Below are 18,950 nucleotides of genomic sequence, written 5' to 3' on the forward strand. Positions count from 1 at the left end.
GTCCCGAACATCCTCTACACAAGTATCAGAACACTTATAGCTCGAGTGATTAATGCAGACTTCTTTCTTGCAAAATTTATATATATTTGGTGTTTGAACATGTTAACACCTCCTGTTTTTTTTCCAGAAAGGGTGAAACCTATTCTTATTTTTCATCATTTTTTATTCTGGCTATAAAAGTCCCGTAGATAAATCACGGCTTCTCTACATTTTCAAGCTAAACGCTTGATGCATTGCGAAATGCACATTGATACTTTTGTTGTAGAAAACATTGAATGGGCTACGTCCAGAGACTGATGCTGTGGACAAGAGTTGGTGAGGTATTGATGGAACACGGCTAGCGTTGTACGACCCCAAACGTGCTGGCGACTGAAGTACACACACCTCAGCTGCTCTCAACCTCACGCTAGAATGGAGGATCAGAGCTCCCTCTAGCGGACCCTTTAGCAAATAGCAATACAAAGATCCCCCGTATTGATTTGAAGCTTTCGTGACTGCAAGGATCCATACTCTTTGGTTCTATTCGGTAAAGTCACGTAGGTAAATATATAAAACAACAAAAATCACGACGTTTCGGCCAAAACACAAGCGGCCTTGATCATCATGGCCAATCAAATGCTATTTTTTATGCTAATTCCTTTGTCGAGGCACCTTAATCCCTCTCACACAGCTTAAAGGTCGCAGTCTGAGCTTGGCTCTGTTTCACTGATGAAGGCCGCTTGTGTTGTGGCCGAAACATCGTGATTTTTGTTGTTTTATTTTTTTTACCAACGTGACTTTACCGAATAGATCCAAAGAGTATCCCCCGTATAGCCTGAACAGACTGTTGGTGCAAGTGCTCTTAGCTAGCACCTATGAAAGCCGGCACTGTGGCACACGAGGGAGTGGATGATAAAATAGCTATACCAACTGGCAAGCATAACATTTTCAGAAAACACGAATCAATTGTTTTGTTGGTTCATTGGACATGTGTAGTGACGCCAACACACGTGGTGACTTCTTAAGAGCCTTTTATTCAGACACAGCACGAACGATGGCCAGGCTTGGTTCATGAGACGAGCTCCGTGTTCTTTCCAACGTTCCCTCTCCTTGTGCTGTCTCCTTTTATACCTCCCAAGCCCCCCTCTCTGGAAGCTTCAACCACCCCACTCCCTTCGGCCAATCCTGACCCTTCCCCACCAAAGGTTCTCAACTGTTCTTCTGCAGTCTACCCTTGCTTCCCGCTTTTTTTCCTTTAAAATCTTTCCTCCAATCCCTTTCAATTTTTGCTCCCGACCAATCACTGTGAAGGCGTCTTTGCACCAATGGGAGGCCTTGGACTACTTTCTGATTGTTTGTCTGACCGTACGCTTGTGTCAGGTAAGCGGTCTGTTATCTCGGTTATTACATATGTATAAAACATCTGGAGCACATCAGTGGCATAGATGCCGATACAAATGTTTTATTTTTATTTAAAAAGCAGAATATCGGGGATCTACAATCCAACCCTGCACCGTCCTCCATCACTCGCAACTCGACTCGGAACTGGCCAAGCCCAGGACCTATATCATGTATTGTTCAGTTAATAATAATGATAAATAGTTACATTTACAAGACGCATTTAATCTGTATACATATCCCAATTTGGCTATGTATGGAAAGGAGGAAATAAAAACAAAATTAGCGGGTGGAGGCCAGTTTGAAGAAGTGAGTTTTCAATACAGACTCAATTACAACTGATCACCGATAATTACATGTCTGTGTGTGTATGTGTGCTACAGGGAGTAATTACAGGGGTGAATATTAACATAGGGGAGTTATGAGAAGAAGGGAACCATCTGGGAAGTTCTAGAGTGGTCGAGAATGGGGTTGTTGCCGAGGGCGGAGTGAGGGCCACGCCTTGGATAAAAAGGGGAGATAGGCGAGGTTCGGGGCTGCCGTTGGAGCGGGGTCGACTGTCTTCACGCCGTCACTGTCTTCGCATCGTCGCTGTCTTTGCGTCATCACTTTCGTCGCTTTCGTCGCGTCTACGCTGTCTTCGCCTCGTCGCCACTCGCGTTTCATCCCTGACCAAGTAATCCGCGTGAAGCGAACTAAAGCAACCCTCTACAGTTCGTGTTGTCCGAGAGTCATTAAAGTTGTAACACGCGCTGTGCTGGTCTACCTGCATCTCAAACTGCTTACAAATGATGCTCGCATAGTTCTGCTTCAGATGTTTAGCAAATTTGAGTACATTTTATCTTCATGATATGGGCAATAAATTGGAGAGCCAGAATAAACCCACCGCGTACACAAGGAGATCCATGCCCAAAGTCCACACGGATAAGCCTAGATTTAAAACGCATTTCTATAGGACTGCTTTTCGTGTTTTTATTTTATTGTCCTTCCCCTGTACCTCACTTTGGACGACTTAAAGATAAAACCATCACCGAACATGATCCTATTGTATGCACCAACTCCACCTCCAAAGTGCTTATTACGTGGGCACGTCACAATTCTCGAATAAATTAAACTCCTAATTAACTCGTGTACATTGGTTTTAACCGTGTTGTTTTAGTGCAATGTGCTGAAAGTGCTCAGTCTCATACATTCTCGTATGTGGGATGGTGTAATTTATCGTAAGTTTTCTCTGTGGACGGCTTCAGAGGCTGTGAAATGAAAAGGAAAGATAATTGCATTTTTGTTGATTAATTTGAGTTCATCGCTACAGGTATAATGTACAATTTCGTACTGAAATCAAGTTCCATTTTCTCCCAGCTCAAATGTGGGTGGCATGGTACTACTCTTCTCCATTGGTTGGTCCCGAAGCATGGCTATTCTTCCCCACAAAAGCAAAGTTTGTGGGGAATAATATAAATTTTCTATACTTTTTAGGCATGAGCAATTAAAAAATAACACTTACTACTCGGGACAAAAATCGTGTTACATAGTGTATTCACTGGGCAAAGACCCCGAGGCCGGCCCAGGACACTCTGGCGAGATGTCGCTCGGCTGGCCTGGGAACACCTGGGAATTATCCAGGAAGAGCTAGATGCTGTTTATAGTAGTGTATATTAGTGTATAGTGTAGTAGTGTTTTGTAATGTGTAGTCGTGTATGTTAGTGTATAGTGTCGTAGTGTATAGTAATGTATAGTAGTGTATAGTGGAGTAGTGTATGGTGATGTATAGTAGTGTAGTGTATAGTATTCTATAGTGTAGTGTATAGTGTAGTAGTGTATAGTAATGTAGTGCTCGAGTCTGTCACCAGGGAAATGGAGGACTGGACCAACCTTACTTAACACGCTGCCTACGGGACCCTCACCAGGACAAATGGATTGAGACACGAATGAACGAAAGAATATTCAATGAAGGCATCCTTACTTAGCGTGAGGCTTACCTGGTAGTGAACGCCCTCTTGGTTTTGTGGGTTCTGCAATGGCGTAGGTATTAGGTGGCAAAACGCACGCAATTAGATGTTGAATGTCGGTACAAATTACTCAAATGTTAAGAGTGGATTATTATTTTCTCCGTGTGTGTCTGTGCCGGTGGTGCAAATGGTTTGCAGCACTGAAATCTGTTTGGCCATGGTTCAATTGTTCGCGGTGAAATCTGAAACTGTCCTGGACCTCCCCTAGGTCAACGCTGCCATAAAATAAATGAGTGCATATTTCTATTTTACCACTGGGGAGCTGATTGTGGTGCTAATCACCACTTGCACCTCATCCCAAATAGATGCTCACTTTACAGTTCTCTCCATGGCAGTCTATGATTACTAAACAGGGCATTTTTATGCATGCATAAGGACAAAGATTCCCCCGTGTGGGCTTCCCAGATTGTTGTAGCAAGTGCTGTTAGCGAGCAGCACCTATGAAGGCCAGCACAGCACACGAGCGGATGGGTGGCCAGCACCACACTCGGCCGCCTTTTACTCCCTAGCGGTGATGTTCACACATCACTGCACCAGGTACTCATTTGACGCCGAGTAAACATAGAGGAGGCCAAGGACTGGTACAGATAATCATTACCGGTGTTCACCGCGAGCGGGAATCGGATAGTCGGGTTCATAGAGTAGCGCGCTAACCGCCACACTATAGGAGTGTGTTCAGTAGATGGCCGCCGATAATTTTAAATCGCGGTTAATCCAAAAAATATATACAATTTTCGGCGGATCTCAATGCTAAAATCAAGTAATATAGGTAAAGTTAAGAAAATACTCTTTAATTTAAGAAGGAATATCGACCCGATCGATGCGCGTGCTCAGTAATAACACTTTCCTGCTCCCACCAAGCAGAAGACTTGACCCACTAAGTGACATCAGAACCACGCCTATCAACATCAATCAAACTCCACCCACTGTTGTAAAGATATGCAACTACTGTAGTGTTGGTGTGATTACATGAATTTAGGATTACTCAGAGCAGATATTTTTGTTCAGTCTAAGCACGTGAAATGTAATAAACATTTCCAAGAATGACAATGTTTAACTGGTTTTTAGATTATTAATGTAGGTATTAATGGAAAATCCACGCGTTAATTTACGTCAAAATCTCAGGGGCGTGGTTAATCCGCAAATCAGATAAACCACACGCGAATAATCGAGTCTACTGTATGTACGAACACACACATGGATATCACATTGCTCAGACACTGTTCATGGCCGAGGCAGGTAGTAAGTTTAGCTTATAAATTCACCCACCGATTCAGTAGAATTCAGGTTGTTCTCATACAGATGTTCTCTGTGGTTGTTCCTAAAAATAGTTGATATATTTTTTTCGCAGATTAATGCACAAAAAAGGAAAACCTTTAAGTAATTGATCATTAGTTATCCGGCTTCCAACATTATCAGGTGGTCCCTGGGCCGATCCAGCGAACCCGGCAAAACCGCTCCAAAGGCTGGAACCAGTCTGGCCATCAGCACCGTGCGCATGACAAAAATGTAGTTTTGCTTGATTTCAGTGTCAAATATAAAATATGGTACATTATACACTACATACCACTTCAACAATTAAAATGCTGTAGGTTAAAAAAAATATCTAAGCAAAGCGCCCACGCTTCGCTTCTTTGTGAGCCCACAAGATTTGGAACTCTCCCTTGCTCGAAGAAACTGCTCCTAATCGCTGAGATTATTTCCAATTTAGATATAGAAAACTATAACAAGGTGGAATGGGGGGTGGGGAAATGCCAACCCCCCCCCCGCGCCAAACTGGATACCTTTATACATTTATTTTCAGTAGTTTACAATTAAGATTAAAAAAAATTACATGTAGCCACAATTCCTAATGTGGGGGACAAAGCGAAACCCTGTCCACCTCTCCCCCTAAATATAAAAGTCAAACTCCGTCTATGCTAAAAACCTACTCACTTCGCCATACGTTAAGATAAACTTAGAGATTGTTTTTATTTGTATTGCACTCAGAAGCCCCTTTCTGTTGGATCTACTGTGCCTCTTAAAAAAGAAAACGTAAAATAAAAAAATAATAATAACAATAATAGATCAGAGTAAACCCATAACAGGATTTCTCCGCAACTCTGACTGTCCCCTGATGATGCTGGTTGTTGTTGTAATTACCAGCAAAACGGTACTCGAATTGTCAATGTTGTAGTGGGTTTATTCTCTAACACACAACCGATTAGTGCCGAACTAGTAACGAATTGGCATGTTTTGTTTACGTGACAAACCTTACCTAATTGTCTGTGTCGTTGGTGGCGGGTTTAACGACACATTTATATTTATGCTAAATATAACCCTAAAAAAACCTCTATCATAGATAAAAGTCTGATATTTCAATCGACATAACACTGTTTGGAATGCTTGTACATACCAGTTGGAAGTGGTTTTTGCATGCGCATTGTAGAATTCGGCACTGCCAGGGGGTGGCTGTTGTGACTCCAGATTGTGGGATGGGAATTTCCCGTCGATGTATTCGTACTGATGATGGTCGTCCTGCTGCTGATGTTGCTGCTGCTGAAACTAGGCATGGGGGGTGGGGTTAGAAGGGTCAGCATTAAAAGGAAAACATAGTTTAAAATGTTAACCATTCTTTCCCAACGATGTTGATTCACTTCGATGCGACGGATGAAATCTGCTTTTGTACAATAAACATTTGTTGTACCTATCTATAACTGTTGAACCCGAGCTTATTGATACTTTGATATTGGCATTCCTTCGTGCCATTTCGCCTTTTTGCGTTCTCTGGCCTAACACTGGTGAGACGACACCATGAAGGAGTCCATCTCTGGCGTAGGCCAATCATTTGATCCCATTAATCTCCTCTAAGACGGTCACCAACCGTACGCCCAAAAAAAATCCATTCAGTCTTCCCTGACAACCAATCCGATTTGAGCGTTCTCCACCTTCAAATTCCATTGGGCATGCTCTAAGTCAGCTCCTCCCCCCTCTGACATTTCCTATCCAATGAGAGTTTAGCATTTGCGTTGGTGAGATGTTAACTACCTCGCCTGGTATACAGGAGGTCATGGGTTTGATCTGGATCCTCACACCTACTGTGTATTTGGAGTTTGCATGGATTTTTCTCCGAGTTCTCTGCTTTTTCCCTCCACAGTCATAAAAGTGCGTTTAGAGTATTTGGCTGCTATAATTTACGCAATGATGATAAGTCACTTCTTTGAGCTGAAAAAAGCTAAAAAGCTCAGTGGGCCTTACCTGGTAATACAAATTTTAGTTAGTTTACAGTCAAGCGTGCTATTTGAACTCATACGGAGCTGTTAAATTGGATAAGTAGATGCCTATTTATTTATTCCTGAATAGGATTTTCTTCTCGGCAACCCTCAAACCTTACAAATGTTAAACAACTATAGGAAAGGAAACGTTTATGATGAAGGTGGTGGTGTACGTTTGAGTTATGCTCGTCAAGTATACTGATTGAATGTCACCAGAACATATTTGCAGGTACTTATTCATGTATGTATGTTGAACTTCTTTCGCACCATACATAGCCAACCATGCTAATCGGAGGTGCGAGGGAAGGACAACAAAGTACATGGAAAAAAAAGTCCCAAAGAAATGAGTTTGTCAATCTAGATTATTTACAGGTGTCATAGCTCCCAGTGGCTTCCTAATCTCAGTTCATGGTGTTCGTGCATCACAGCCCCAACCTATTTCCTAACAGTTTATGGATGATGTTCGTGCCGGTTTTATCTTGTTGTTCCACTGCTTAATGTGTCTCCTGAAAGTGAGAATGATCGAGCACCACACCAAGGTATATTGGGAGTGCATCACGGGGGATGATCTTAGCACAAAACTCGATCTTCAGTGTACCATTTGCCTCCGCGTTGCTGAGATGGAATGCTGAGGATGGTGTCCTGTTTGGTTTTGGCTTAAGTTGCCAGGAATATAAATAATATTCCAATTTCTTTAGGTCAGTGTTCAAGATATCTTGAATGGCTTTGCTTGGCTAGCCAGTTCTAGATCATCAGCGTAAATGAACTTGCTGCTTAATGTGACCGGCATGTCGTTGGTGTATAAAAAAGAGAGAGTGGCCTGTAGTTGTGCGGGTCATCATCAGGTTTTCCTTGATTAAGTAGAACAATGACTTTTGCTTTTCTCCAAAGTCTTGGTAGCCTGCTGGTGGCGATTTTTTTTTTTTTAAGTTTCACCGGCCAGGTTCTTCATTTGCTGCTGAGATATTTTAGGAATTCCGGGTAAATACCATCTTTTCCTGTGGCTTTACCCGCCGCTAGTGCGGCATCTATTTCTTCTGGAAGTACAGCTGCAGACACTGGAGAGTTTTGGTCACTGGTGGAGAGTATATCTGTTGTGGCTTGTTTTACAGCGCATTCTTGTATTTGACTTTCGATTGTTTTTGCATTGTCGAGAAGCGCACAGCTATCCCATTAGCTGTTTCCTTAGGAGTCCAGGTGGCGCTCCGAGCTTCCACAGTAACCCTCATTCTCTGCGGCTGGAGTGCGTGAAGTCAAAAGACTTTATTAACGCTGCCCACTTTGCTCGTCTGGCAGAATCTAGCCACTCCAGAAGGACTGTTACAATCTCTGGGTCACTCGCACTTTGATGTTCTCGGAGAAGGTTTCCACTTTCCGCAGTCCATCCGGTAGTGTAGGACCTCCAATATCCCTGCGGAATCGCATCTCTGGCGGCTTTCTTCACGAGCATGATGAACTGCTCAAAACTTTCAGGGTTAGTAAGATGTGGTGGATATAATTTTCCACAGCAGCCATAAAACCAGGCCATTTTGCCAATCCGAAGTTCCAGCAGAGTCTTAGTGTGATTGGTTATTACTCGGATTTCGTCGCCAACATGGATGATCACGGACTTGTGCTGGCTGTGTGGGAACCAAGGCAGAACTTTGCACGTGGTGGGCAAAGGCTAAGCCATTCTTAATCTGTAGTAACAAAGCACAGGTCTGAGTTGTATTCCATTGAGTAGAGTGGAATTTGCCTTGTTGCTTGGCGTCAAAAACGAGGACGGAGCGACGATGAGTTGTATGCCTTATGGTGTCATCTGGTCCAACACCAGTGGAGACTAGGCTATAAGAAAAGCCGTCTCGGGTGTGGACCAATTAAATTCAAGGACAGTGCATATCATTATCAGAGTTGTTTCTTTTTATTTGCATTTTTGACTGCTTGTGTTGTGGTTATTGCAAACATGATCCCTTGTATAAAGGTGTCAGTTTTTTTCGTGCCAGCTAAAAGGGTAAAAACCTATTACAACAATAAAATTCTCACGACGTTTCGACTGCAACACAAGCAATCTATGTGAATTTACCGAAAGAACCAAGAATATGAATCCCTGCAGTCACGAAAGCTTTAAATCAAAATTTAGTTTCATAGTCTTGAATTTCCAGCAGGGCTGTAAAAAAGGGCGGCGAGCATCGCGACACTTCGACTCTCCTTTTCCCGCGTCTGAGAATTGCTGCAGCTGGGAATCACTCCGGTTGTTAATCGCTGCAGCTGGGATTCAGTCCGGGTGGGAATCGCCGTGACTGGGAATCACTCCGGCTCATCGTCGTTTGTGTCGAGCATGGACGCCGCTTACCGGTCGGTGTGTGGAACTTTCTGAAGCGTCTCTGCCATGTCGTCTCGTGCTCCTGCAGACAAACGTTAGACATTGATAACAACAAAATCCCGAGCCGTGCTGTCCACGGTGAATCTTGGCGGCGCACGGTTTCGTCACGGTTAATACACCTACACCTGCCTCGGTATGTAAAAAAGGGCCGCTGCTGGATTCGAACCGTGGAACCTCTGCAACAGCAGGGGGCAAATGCGCTACCCGCTGGGACACATTGCCGCCCATAGCACCATTGATGGCTGTGCAGCAATGGCTGTAGAGGTCAACATTGATGTATTTTCTGATATTGTAAACTCTTCTTCCCATGAAAAGTCTCCGTTTGTTTTTGTTAACTTTAGGAACCTTTTTGACCTGAATACCAGGAGGTCGTGGATTCAATCCCGACCCTGAAACCTGCTGTATATTTGGAGTTTACGGTGTCTCTCTCCCAGTGGTCACGTGCATTTTTTCTGGGACCTCTGTTTTTTTCCCCTCTTTATTTAGAATCAACATCACGCGTTTAGCATATTTAGCTGCTGTCCACATAACATGCCACTTTATTTGTGATAGCCAGGTTGCTTCTGAAAAACAACTATATAGCTCATTGGGCCTTACCTGGTAAAATACAATAAATAGGTGGCAACACTGCTCTGGCGACCATCCTGTATTTTTTGCTACATTCTGCTTCAAGGAATTGGCAACACTGGTCCAACCAACCCCTCTTGTCCATGAGCAGGAACACACTCATCACCTTGATCTAAATCAATCATTGGGAACTCACGTTGCTTGAATCCCCTTCTTCTTCAAGCAGAAGAAGAAAACGGATCCAGCCACTGCAGCCAAAACCAAAAGTGGCACAATGACAGCGACAGCTATGACCCAGGGCTCTATATCGCCGCCACCACCACCATTACCACCACCACCTACAAAAGACAAACACATCTGCGGGTCATTTTTAATCTTACCTAGATATTAAATTGGGTAACAGTACAGCCATGCAATTTGCTCACCCACGCCACTGCTGGTGGAAGCGTCTGCCCCCTCCATTTGAGAGCCCCTCCTGATGGGTATGTTGGCTTACTTTTCTGCGCCAGTGAGACGTCTTGGTGGAGAGGTGGGGAGTACCCACACTTTACCTCACCGCACGTGACGTTGCCAAGCGAATACCCACTGACACTGCCCCTAAACTTTACCCCGGATACGCCCCTTCATAATAAGGCATTATGTAATGCAGCTATAACCATAATTACCCTGACAGGCCGGCAGGTGTCACCCTGTCATTACACGTGTAGAGGAGTGAAATACGCGGTGTGCACAGTTAACCGAGGGCAACTGAGAGTTGCACAGACAAACCGCCAGTTGTTAAGGGACGAAGCAGGTGCAACGGGGTCGACTGGTTGTGCACGTTGAGACCGGAGGTGTTGCCAGGGAGACGGGAGATAAGGGTTGATTGATGGGCCGACAGGCGCCGGCCTGACAAGAGCTAAAGAGACGCTGCTGAGTGCAACATGAGTGATGTGGAAGGTAGACAAGAGTGGGGAGAAGTTAAACATAAGTGACCGGATATATAGTGAACAGAGTGCCTACAACTGGTGCAAGAATAGGTGAATAAAGTGTAAGCAGCTGACTTGTTACAACGTGTCGGTGTGAGTAACACACTACACATGTATAAAAGTTATCTCTGCCTGATGCAAAACCACCAGTTCAAAATAACTGCAGCCATTTTGTCAGAGACCACACTTTTGAGAATACACGCAACCAGAGCTTTGTGTGTTTTTGTTTTGTTAAATCTATTTGCTTTTCTGGCCTGCCCAAATGCGTTTAATGTGTTCTCATGATTTACAGACTTCACACCAAAGGAAAAACAAACCTATGGGGGGCTGGTGGGATGTCAACAAAGGAAAGCAGCTGCTGATGTACCTGGTGTAGTGGCTGCCACAGGCATAGTGGATATAGTTGTTGTAGTAGCGATGGTTGTAGCAGCCGTAGTTATACCTGGCCGGATGGTAATGATAACCACCGCCTCGCCCCAGCCCACAGAGTTATTGGCCCAGCAGGAAAACGACCCAGAGTCTGACTCCACTAGCGGCCGCTCAAAGGACAGAGAGTTGCCTCTCACAACCGTCCCGTTGGGCAGAAAGCCGTCTTGTCTACGAGCAATCACACCACAACACGGAGCGCGACACACAGTCAGTATCGTGTGATTACACTGCTGCAGAAACTGCGGATAAATTTAATTAGATGTATGTATGTTGAACTTCTTTTGGAACGCATGTAGCCAACCGTGGTATTCTGAGGTGCGGGACAAGGAGAACAAAATAAGCACAAGCAGTTCTAAAGAAATTAGTTTTCAATCTAGCAGTATGGCAAAACATGTTGCATAACAGCCACGGAATGGGGGAGGGGACCTACATCTAGTCGTCGTTTGAGAAAGAGCTGTAACAATGGCAACTAAAGTCGCCTCACTTTTTACAAGTGTTTATGTAACGCGAATGCAAAATACCATGTTTGATTAATTTACACTTATTTTGGATTTGCACGCACTATCATTGAAATGACGTGCTCTACCGCGTTGGCCATAGTTTACGGAACATGCTCCAAGCTCATCGTTAGTCAGGCAACAAAGTTCAGTAGCAATGCTGCCTAAGGTGCAGCAGTTTGACAACAAGCACAAGTGTGGGCAGCAGCATTAGCATCTCATTCTCAAGCGCCATTTTGAAGATCTTGTCCACGTGGACTTTGTGCGCACATTCAAAAGTGCCACCATCTCTACCACCGTCACCATCCGATGAAGACGACCCCTCCCTCTCTCTCCAGTAACCCCACCAATTCTCGCCCCTTCACGAGCCCCAGTTATGCTGCCACATTAAAACATCTCACTACGTGTTAACATATTTTTTGTTTCACTTCATATTATTTCTTTAAATAGGATGTCACTATCTTTAATACATGTATGGTGGTATTGTAAATTTAATATGTATGGTAACCGGTGAAATATGTGGACGTGAGAATGAGATTCGATAGTCTGCTCTGTCCTTAACTCCAACCGATTTTGCATTACGTGCCATAAAACAAGAGGTAGCTGTATTGACAGTTTCTTGTGGTCCCTTACCTGTCCCACAGGTGGTGCGTGATGTTAGGGTTCGCGTCTGCTTCACAAGTCAACGAGGCTGCTTCCTTATCCACGTACCAATCACCATCATAGCTAGCGATACTCACACTTGGTTTGTCTGCGAATGGAGGCACATGTGTAGTGTTTATAATGACGAATAAACTTCTTATGAGGCACACTCTGTTTATTGTAATACTTCTCTTTACACAGTCCTTAACACACAGAGGGGTATACGGTCCCCTCACCCGATACCCTAAGAAGGTACAGCCTCCGGACTTAGCGTGACCTACACACAGGTCTCTTCCTATCCTAAGGAGGTACAGCCTCCTATCTTGGCGGGACTTACACGTCTACCGCTATCCTAGAGTCCTCCGGCTGGGACCTAGGGGAGGCTATCTGACCAACCGCTGGCCCGGCGGGTCTTGGCCACTGGATGCACCGAGCCTTACCCCTCAGAAGGGCTGGAAGGCTGGGTCCAGGGTCCTGGCTATCTTCAGCCCGGGCTTCGGTCTTCGTGTAGGGAGAGAACTCCCCGCGCTCTGCGCGGTCACCCTTCTTATACCCGTTTGTGGTCAGGTGTAACCAATCCCACATTCCCACGTGGAACTGTCTGATTGGTTCTTACCAAACTGTGGCTATGATCCACTTCACCTCGTCTGACCCCAACCGTTATGTACACAGAGGTAACGCTGTACTGCCCCTTGATACCTAGTGGCAATGCGGGTTACTGCACAAGTCCATACACATTGCCCTGGTCGCATTCACGAGCAAACTTCGGTTATAAAAGTGGCGAAAAATCAATTGAGGGATATTCAGGACAAAAAAAGAAACTAATTTTGATTAACTCTTATCAGAGGCAACTGTATATTTCACAAAAACGTAGCCAGGGGGTTATCCACTGCTACAAGGCGTTACATCATTACACCAATGTATCCACGTTTTTTTCTTCAGCGAACACCTCACGTCCCAAAGTTCTGAGGGCAGGGGGCAGTCATGGTGCAGTGCACTCATCACGGTGTTACTCTCCAACATTATGATGGTCATTTTTACTCTTGCATGATGTACGTATGTATGTTTAACTTATTTCTCACCGTACATAGCCAACCGTGCAATTCTGAGATGCGGAGGAAAAGACAACAGACTAAACACAAAGATCTATTCGAAATCAATTAGTTTTCAATCTATAATAACAACGTGGAATGTCTAGAATTGACTCAGGGATGCCAATGGAGATGACCACCAATCTAAGCGTGGCCACGGACACCAGCCCCATGCCCTCGACCAACTGGGATGGGTTCAACTCCAGGGAGACGTTCGGGGGAACTGGGGCACAGAGAGACAGAGACACAGAGACGGTTAAATAACAGTTAAGTGCTGCCCTCTAATGTATGGAGCAGAGGTCACTCAAAGTAGCCTGATCTCTAAGAAGGGTCACAATAACTGTGGGAGACACAAACTGATTCTTAAAAACTATATTATGGATCACCTTAGCCAGAGATGCCACGCCCCAACAGTACAGAAAGACCGATGGACAGATGGATTACTGAATCTATCTGTGTGGAACTTTGAGCATTATCCCCTTGTATGTGTGGATATTCCTCGGGTACTCCAATTTCCTCCCACACAAAGCCAAACACTGACAATGGGAAATAGCCAAACATTCCTGCTCAGGGCCTTCCCTATATAGACACCTAAGACTCAAAGAGACATTTCTGGGTAAATAATGGGCATTGTTACTCTTGCACGATGTATTCATGTAAGTTGAACGTCTTTCGCACCATATGTAGCAAACCGTGATTATTGGAGGTGCGAGGGAAGGACAACAAACTAAACACAAAAGCATTTCTAAATAAATTATTTTTCAATCTATATTAACAACGTGGAATGTTTAAAATGGACTCATGGCTGCCTATGGAGATGACCACCAATCCAAGCTCATTTAAACATCGTGACAACCGGACTTTCTGACTTTTTTTTTATCATGTCCACTACTCACAGTAGATGTTGAGGGTGGTAGGGAACTCCACTGGAGACTCGAGGGCCGGGTGCTCCACTCTGCAGGTGAGCGTCTGCCCGTGGCTCTCATATGTGGGCTCCAGCCAGTAGCGGCTCCTCACCGTCACCGTACTGTCTGGCTCCTCCTTCGTGGTCTCATTTGAGCTGCCCTGATTGAGGCCACTCCAGGTGATGGAGGCTGCGGGTTTTCCTTCCTGAGCGACGCACGTGGCCACAGTCACCAGCCCCATGCCGTCTATCAACTGGGATGGGTTCAACTCCGAGGAGACCTTCGGGGTAACTTGGGCACAGAGACACGGAGACGCGGAGAGACAGAGACGGTTACATAGTTAAGTGCTGCCCTATACTGTGTGGTGCAGAGGTCACTTAAAGGACGCTCAGAGGTCGCTCTGTTATCTGCTTCCATGGACTGTTCTCGAACAAGAAGGGATGACGGTTATATTCGCCGTGCCACCAAACGGGACTTTAGCAAAGCAATGGCAACACTCGTGGAAGTGAGCAGGAATCATAGGATTACCGAGAAAAATGTGGACTGTTGGAGTGGAGTAGGAGGCACTGGAATGTAGAGGAATGACATGGATTCATCAGCCGCATATAATGATGATGATGATGGCCAACAGTGGAGGACTTCTATGGGAAGTTGGTGGACCCAGTGGCCTCTATGAAGAGTGGGAAGGGTTGTGAGTCTATGAAGGGTGAAACGGTCTCCCAGCTCCAATGAATGTGGGGCTTTGCTCAACTTGAATGGCATCCTTTGCCAGTAGTGGACATTTTCCATTCCTATGGCGATAGCCTATCTCTAGTAGGCCGAATCGACTTCCAATCTGGATTTGAACAAGCAACCTTCTGGTTGTGGTTCAGGCAGCCGAACCACAGCATGAAAACGCGTTATAGTGTGAACACCACCATGCGTTAAGCGAGGACTGTCCTGTACCAGCTGCCAGAGTCTTGAGTGAGGGGCTGGGGGTGGTGATAGCCCACATGCTTAGGGTTCTACCACTGTTACCATCGTTATGCTCGTATGAGCAAGGACAGACTTGGACTTTATTAAGGTTTTGTTTAGAACAGCGTCGTCAGAACAAGGGAACGTTTCACGAAGCTTTTCCTGAGAGCTACAAATACGCTTGCAGGAAAAGGAGTCATTATTAAAGAAAAAAGTGGAACTGAAACCTAGTGTGTATGATTTTAAAAAACGCCTCACCGGTCACAGTGAGGCTGATTGTTGCTTCAGGTTGAGGGTCATCAGTAGTGGCAAAGGCGCAGGTGAAGTCTCCCTTGTCCCCCAGACGCAGGTCCTCAATGCGGATGGATCCGTCCATCAGTTGAGAGTTGAGGTTTGTGAAGTTCAGTCGCCCAAATAAGTCGCTTGTATTGTAAATTCTGTAACTACTGGGAAGGGCAATGGCGATACCCACTGAGGAGTCTCCGTTTCCTTTCTTCCAGGTTATACTCACAGGGGTCTCCAACCCCGTGTAGATGCATCTCAGAGTGACCTCTTTCCCCCTGCTCCCATTCACGAACTGCTCCACGTCTACTTGGGAGGATCCCACAGTAACCAGACCTGCAGGGATATAATGGAGAAAGTGGAGTCGATTATTATAGGGTTGTGAAGTACACAGCAGTCTGAAATTCTATTATCTAAAGACCCCACGAGCGACCGATCCATCAGACTGTTGTCTTCAGACCCCCAAAACGTACCAGTATACATTTAAAATTGCATACCATGCAATGCCCATCTGGTAAAAGCATTGTATTGTGCAAAACTGGCAATTTGTAGCATCTGCTCATCCTTTCTACCCAGACATGAGCACACTTATACCTTTATTCAACTTTCCTTCAGACTGCATTGCAATTGTAAAGTAACACAATATCATATAGCACTGTTAGGATGACTGAAAAACAGTATAATGGCCTCATATACGCCTTTGAGCAAATAACACGGCATGCGCCTGACCCTATCAAATCATAAAAGCCAAGCAGGTTAGAGCCTGGATAAGTGCTTGGATGGGTGATCACCATCTCGCCATTTTGGGCGTCACAATGGCAAAATGTTAACTACCTTGTCTGGTATACGGGAGCTCGTGGGTTCGTTCCTGACACTGACGTTTGCAGTATATTTGGAGTTTGCATGTTCTCCCCGTGGTCGCGTGGATTTCACCTTCGGGTCCTCTGATTTTTTTCCTCATTTAGAAAAATGCGTTTATGGTATTAGCCTGCTATAAATTTCCACGTGATATGTCCACTTCGTTGAGCTCTCATTTGTATTCAGGTCACTTATGAAAAAGGGCTACATCGCTCAGTGTGGCCTTACCTGGTAAAATAAAACGTTTATAGTTTTACCATGCATGACAATCTGGTGTTGTAGGCAGTGGTTGGCAGAGGGCAGTGTAGCAAATCCATTGTTATCCTGTACATCCCCCCACCTTCACCAACCCGTACTGACCAGGGTGGTGAAGTATGGTCAAATAACCATCACGACCCGCAAAGCGTAGGAAGAGCCTCATCCAGCAGTGGATCGAGAGACAGGTTGTATGTGAACTCCTACACACATGGCACTGTTGTCCCTTCTCCCGGACAGCACATCGCATCACATGATTCCAGACGCACTTCTGTGGCCATCTGGAACCCTCTTCCAATATTAGGAAGCCACTGGAGCTATGCACTTTTAAATCTAAATGGAAAACTAATTTATTTATAACTGCTGTTTGTGTTTAGTTTGTTGTGCTTCCCCCGCACCTCCAATTAGCACGGTTGGCTTTGTACAGTGCGAAAGAAGTTCAACATAAATTAGTTTTGTTGTATAATTTAGTTTAGTGAGCCACGGTATGTCGGCTCGACACCCATGGGTAGCGAATTTCACATCACAACGTTTCTGTGATCCACCAACCCTCGCCCACTCCACAGTGCTGGATTGCACGTGCATAGCCACCACCATAGCTTTGGGATGTTTGGTCAATGCTAATTAATGGGAGTTTTGGCTTCATGCGGCAGCAACGAGCGAACCAGGAGATGAGCCCCATCGCACATTACGAGTGGGCGACACTTAGGAATGTGTAAAGCTGGGTCATAAACCAAGATCCTTTACAAATATGGACTATCCACCTCGTAATCTACGGGGAGGGAGAAGGGATTTGAGTTCGCACCTGGGTGATTTATGTGTAACCTAAATACAGCTGTGTTCTCCTATAACGCGGTAGCAGTTGCGTTCCTGCAGAACACGGCGTTATGGTAAAGTCGCGCTGTAATATATAATATAGGTGGTAAAGCACAATCCGTGATAACATGTGAGATGCATAAACAGGCATCTCACAAAGACTGAGGCGCTTGGGTAGCATCTAGAAGCATCCAGCAGCATCCCACCTTGTGTGATGCTACACCGAGGGAGTCGTATGAACACTTATTCCTACTCGTGCGACGTAGTTCCATTCACTTAATCGCGTGATATCCAATTCGCATCTGCGTTTTAAGAAAAAAAAATGTTCCCGAATACATTAATTGCGTTATATCCAATTCGCGTAATGAAAACAACACAGGTCATAGGAGAACGGACTGTACTTTGATTATAAAGCTTCATCACAGTCACTATTTGGCACTCCATGAAATCTTAACGTAATCAGCTATGATAAATCCACTTCTGGATGAACGCCTTCCCAAGCCACCACCATCTGTCATGGTCCAGAGATGGAACAATCCACCTTTAATAGATTAACCAGATGCACACGTTATAACATAGACACTACAATGCCGATTAAATGTGAACAACAGAATTTAGCTTTTAAATAAAAACTCGGTAAAGGAGGTTACAAAGTTCGGGTCTATTTTAGAACAGCTTAGTAATAATAATGTACATTTGTAAAGTGGCGCATTTAATCCATAAATCCCAATGCGCCACCACCGTGTATGGAAAGCAGGAAATAAACAAAACCTGCAGGGTAAACAGCCAGGACTCGGCGGTAGAGTACAGGCGAGTTGAAAGAGGTGAGATTTCAAGACAGACTTAAATATATTAAAATATATTTCACGACTCTGATTGTCTTACTAGCTAAAGCAAATCGTTCCAATGTTCGGGAACAGCACTGAAAAAAGCCCCATCACTCCAGTACAATAAGTTCAATAAAACACCGATATCTGTTGGAGGGCCTAAACTGTAGAACCACGCGAAATGAAAATCCTATGGAGTCGTGAGTTTATCAAAGCAGGCTTACCGTAAAGCACCAATAGCCGAAACGGCCCTTTCATATTTCACACGGGCAGCACCAAGTTCTTGAATTTCCACTCATCCGGCCTGCCTGGAGGTCGACTGGTTTTCACGACGCACACCACCCGAGCTCACTCGGACTCATGGCAGCGCCGTGGACTTGGGACTGTGTGATTAACCACGCGCCTCCTTAATTGATAAACCCTCGTCACTCATTAACTAGGGAGACATGGAAAACATCGTTCAAGAGATGCGCTGGGCTAGTGGGGGTGGTCAGAAACATATGGGCGGAACAGTAAAGCACACTAAGCGATTTGATTAATTGTCGCTTCCAGGGTTGTGGCTTTTATTTGAGATTCAGCTGTCATTTGTCTCGTTGTTTTACGATCTCCAAATAAGGTTGAACGTGTTAAATTCCATATCTCTGTCCGTCTGTAATGGGAGAAAGGCATGATAATGCTTGTAAAGATGATCCATACTTAAGTATTAAGTTGTTTCCTTCTGATGTTTAGGGGTTTAACTTTTAAACAACCGGCTAAGTTTATCAAATGGTTTGCCTAAAACTGTCGTGCCACTTAGCGGTAGTTCTTTAGTTTACCATGGACCAGATTTAAATATACACTTACAGATACACTTAATT

At 44.8% G+C, this 18,950-nt stretch overlaps 1 protein-coding gene across 3 annotated transcripts; it reads right to left on the reverse strand.

Moving 5' to 3' along the window:
• Positions 1-993: 993 nt before the first annotated feature.
• Positions 994-18,950, reverse strand: LOC116955836 (nectin-3-like). Of its 3 annotated transcripts, XM_076053643.1 has the most exons (10): positions 18,318-18,950; positions 15,314-15,673; positions 14,093-14,392; positions 12,097-12,214; positions 9,766-11,134; positions 8,973-9,024; positions 5,782-5,930; positions 4,656-4,707; positions 3,357-3,389; positions 994-2,627 (listed from the first exon to the last, which is right to left on the reverse strand). In XM_076053643.1, exons 1-5 carry the CDS (start codon positions 18,349-18,351, stop codon positions 10,876-10,878), a joined length of 1,071 nt encoding a protein of 356 aa, XP_075909758.1. In that variant the 5' UTR covers positions 18,352-18,950; the 3' UTR covers positions 994-2,627; positions 3,357-3,389; positions 4,656-4,707; positions 5,782-5,930; positions 8,973-9,024; positions 9,766-10,875. The 3 variants fall into 3 exon arrangements, with proteins under 3 accessions (XP_075909758.1, XP_075909759.1, XP_075909760.1); XM_076053644.1 differs by lacking the exons at positions 4,656-4,707; positions 5,782-5,930; XM_076053645.1 differs by lacking the exons at positions 994-2,627; positions 3,357-3,389; positions 4,656-4,707; ... (2 more) ...; positions 9,766-11,134; positions 12,097-12,214 and adding an exon at positions 12,221-13,419 and having other exon boundaries at positions 18,318-18,945.

This window comes from Petromyzon marinus, chromosome 62, assembly GCF_048934315.1.
Source record: "Petromyzon marinus isolate PM22_M1 ecotype Great Lakes invasive population chromosome 62, UKy_Petmar_22M1.pri1.0, whole genome shotgun sequence".
Lineage (NCBI taxonomy): Eukaryota > Metazoa > Chordata > Hyperoartia > Petromyzontiformes > Petromyzontidae > Petromyzon > Petromyzon marinus.